Source organism: Antrostomus carolinensis, unplaced genomic scaffold, assembly GCF_000700745.2.
Source record: "Antrostomus carolinensis isolate BGI_N321 unplaced genomic scaffold, ASM70074v2 scaffold47165, whole genome shotgun sequence".
Classification (NCBI taxonomy): domain Eukaryota; kingdom Metazoa; phylum Chordata; class Aves; order Caprimulgiformes; family Caprimulgidae; genus Antrostomus; species Antrostomus carolinensis.
This window is the reverse complement of record NW_010318114.1, coordinates 1-2,939: the sequence shown is the minus strand read 5'-3', so window position 1 is coordinate 2,939 and position 2,939 is coordinate 1. Positions and strand designations below refer to the sequence as shown.

Here is a 2,939-nt window from a genome sequence, read left to right as displayed (position 1 = left end):
GTGGAAGGTGTCCCTGCTGCTGGCAGGGGGGTTGGGACTGGAGGAGCTTTAAGGTCCCTTCCAAACCAGACCATCCTATGATTTTATGATCCATACTTCAAGCACTTGCCATTCACTAAGTTTAGGGAACAGTTTTTAACTAGATTATAAGTAGAACCTATTCCATGTTTGATGTGGTGAGATTTCAGTGTAATTAGAGAAAATGGCCATGAAACTGCCAGACCTCAGTGGAAAGCAACACCTCACACCTACCGGGCTCCAGCGCAGGACAGAGTGTGTGAAGCCTCCAAGGCTGTTGTGCCAACAGCTGGGTTGTCAGAAACCACCTCATATAAACGGCCTCAAAACCACTGTTGACTGTTGAACAGGGCTTCTTCCTGTTAGGAGGCTGTTGAAGGACCTTGGTATGTTGCTTCCTGCAGACCTGACTTTATATCAGTTTGAACTCACTTGTTCCTGAGCCACCTTGCCTTTTATTTGCACAAACTCCACTCCCCGTGCTGCAGCGCTTTGGGCAGCACCTGACTGCTCTTTGTCCTCCTCTTTTGGTCCCTATGAGCAGTGTTGGAGTAATTAATGGCTACGGGCACTGGGCATGTCTGTTAGCAGCCAAACAAGGTTTTGGCCCAGTCAGTTGCTACAGTCTGAGCAGATGAGGTGCTGGGAGGCATTAAGGAAAGGGTAACACTGAGAATGTCCTGGGAAATACACAGGGAATGGAAGGAGATGTCAGCAGCTAAGGGTGTGAGTGGAGAGTACTTGTGCAGAAAGACCAAAACCATTGAAATGATTGTGCTTGGGTACAGAGAGAAAACCACATTTAGGATGGAAACTCAGGGTCTGTTTATCTAGGGAGACACTGTCATTTCCAGCTACTATTTTGTGGTGGCCCTGGAAGTCCCTTCCTAGGATGTAGTTCCAGATAAGTCTGCTAGTCAGAGCTGAGGACTGGTGTTCTCAAGTGAGCTTTGGCTACTGAGGGTTTGGGAAGACCTGAACCCAGCAGTGTGGTGTGGGCATGGCACTGAAATGTCTGGCCTGAGCTCCTGGAGATTGAGCATCTCGTGTTGTCACAGCAAAGCCAAGTTAGTGCTGGGGTGAGCTGCAAATCCTGCTCCAAGACATGGGACAGTTCATCTCATGAGCACTAGAGTTGTCAGCACCAATGCTGTCAGATGCCATGTGTTGTTGGCTTAGTGTTGTCCCAGGAATTTAACCCTGTGCTGGGCACTGGTGAGGCCGCAGCTGGAGTGCTGGGTTCAGTGTTGGGCCCCTGAGTCCAAGAAGGACATGGAGGTGCTGGAGCGTGTCCAGAGAAGGGCAACGGAGCTGGGGAAGGGTCTGGAGCACAAGTGTGCTGAGTTCCCTTGTGGCTGAGGGAACTGGGGGTGTTGAGCCTGGAGAAAAGGAGGCTGAGGGGAGACCTTGTGGCTCTGTGCAAGTCCCTTGGAGGAGGGTGGAGTGAGGTGGGGGTGGATCTATTCAACCAAGGCCCAAGGGACAGGACAAGAGGAAATGGGCTGAAGTTGTGGCCAGGGCAGTTGAGATGGGATGTGAGGAAGAATTTCTTTGGTGAAAGGGTTCTGAGGCATTGGAAGGGGTTGCCCAGGGCAGTGGTGGAGTCCCCATCCCTGGAGGGATTGAAGAGTCGTGTAGACACAGTGCTGAGGGACATGGGTTAGTTGGGGACTGGTCAGTGTTAGGTTCATGGTTGGACTCCGTGAGCTTAAAGGGCTTTTCCAATTGAGGCCATTCTGGGGTTCTGTGAATTTGGGAGCTGGCACTTGGTTTGGAGTGACGAGATGCTGAACTGGCAAAGGCACGTCTTATTGTACGGTAACAAGAGTGTTGGGTTCACCAGAGGTGATGTTTTCTGTCTGATGCACCCACATCCTGATCTGCTCTGGTTGTGGGAGCACTGGCTCCAATTCTGCTGGGGTTGCCCTTTGGCAGGACAGTGTTTCTCACTCTTCAGGATTAGGCAGCATTGCCAGGGCCCAACCATGGCAAAAATGGATCCTCCTCTCTGTTACAGGTGATCACTTCTACAAGCGGAACAAGAATCTGCCTCCAGAAGAACAGATGATCTCTGCCTTGCCTGACATCAAAGTGCTGACAATAAATGACGACCATGACTTCATGGTCATCGCCTGTGATGGAATCTGGTGAGTAGTGAGGGAGCACTTGTGCTTCTTGGGCATCACTGCTCTGATCTTTCTTTGGAGCTGGGTTTAGGAATGCCCAAAGAACGGCCCTGGTTGCCAATCAGCCATTTTTTCCCCCTGGCCTCAGAGAGTTGAGTTGGGCCCCTGAGGAGTTGTTCTCAGCTGGAGGGATGTGACAGTGTGCTGCACTCTGAACCCTCCCGTCACTCACTGCACGCAGCCGTGTTCTCATCAGCTCCCTGACACGAGGCTCTCACAGGACACTGTGGCATGACTGCTCCTTTCTCATCTTTCCACTCTGCAGGAATGTGATGAGCAGCCAAGAAGTGGTGGATTTCATCCAGTCCAAGATCACCCAAAAGGATGAGAATGGAGTCCTGAGGCCGCTCTCCTCCATTGTAGAAGAGGTAAGGTCCAGACCTTCACCATCCCTGCAGCACACAATGCTTCTGCATCTCAGCTTGCTGCCCGACTCTGCCCTCCCTCCCCACTTGGGGTATCTGGCAGCGCATGGGCTGCAACACTGGCTGGAACAGGAGCAGAGACACCTCTGGACTGGGACCCTTACCAGTGCTTCTGACCTTTAGGTTGCTGTCAAGCCGAAGGAGTTTGTGTCTCACTTTCAGAAATCCAGGGCTTCCGAGGCTGTTTCTGTTCCTTATCTGGTTGCAAACAGTGTCTGAGCCCAGCCCACACTGTTCTGGCCTGGCAGTCCCTAAGCCACCATCAGTTGCTAAAATCATAGAATCAGAATCATTTGATTGGAAAAGACCT

The 2,939-nt window shown here is 51.5% G+C and overlaps 1 protein-coding gene across 1 annotated transcript in view; it reads left to right on the top strand.

Moving 5' to 3' along the window:
- The window catches only part of PPM1G (protein phosphatase, Mg2+/Mn2+ dependent 1G), a gene marked incomplete at its 3' end in the record, with an annotated part of 8,768 nt that extends 6,196 nt beyond the window's left edge, over positions 1-2,572 (top strand). Inside the window, exons 7-8 of the mRNA XM_010168776.2 lie at positions 2,036-2,165; positions 2,470-2,572. Of these exons, the coding sequence (XP_010167078.2) occupies positions 2,036-2,165; positions 2,470-2,572 (233 nt within the window). The remainder of the gene's footprint in view (positions 1-2,035; positions 2,166-2,469) is intronic.
- Positions 2,573-2,939: the final 367 nt, after the last annotated feature.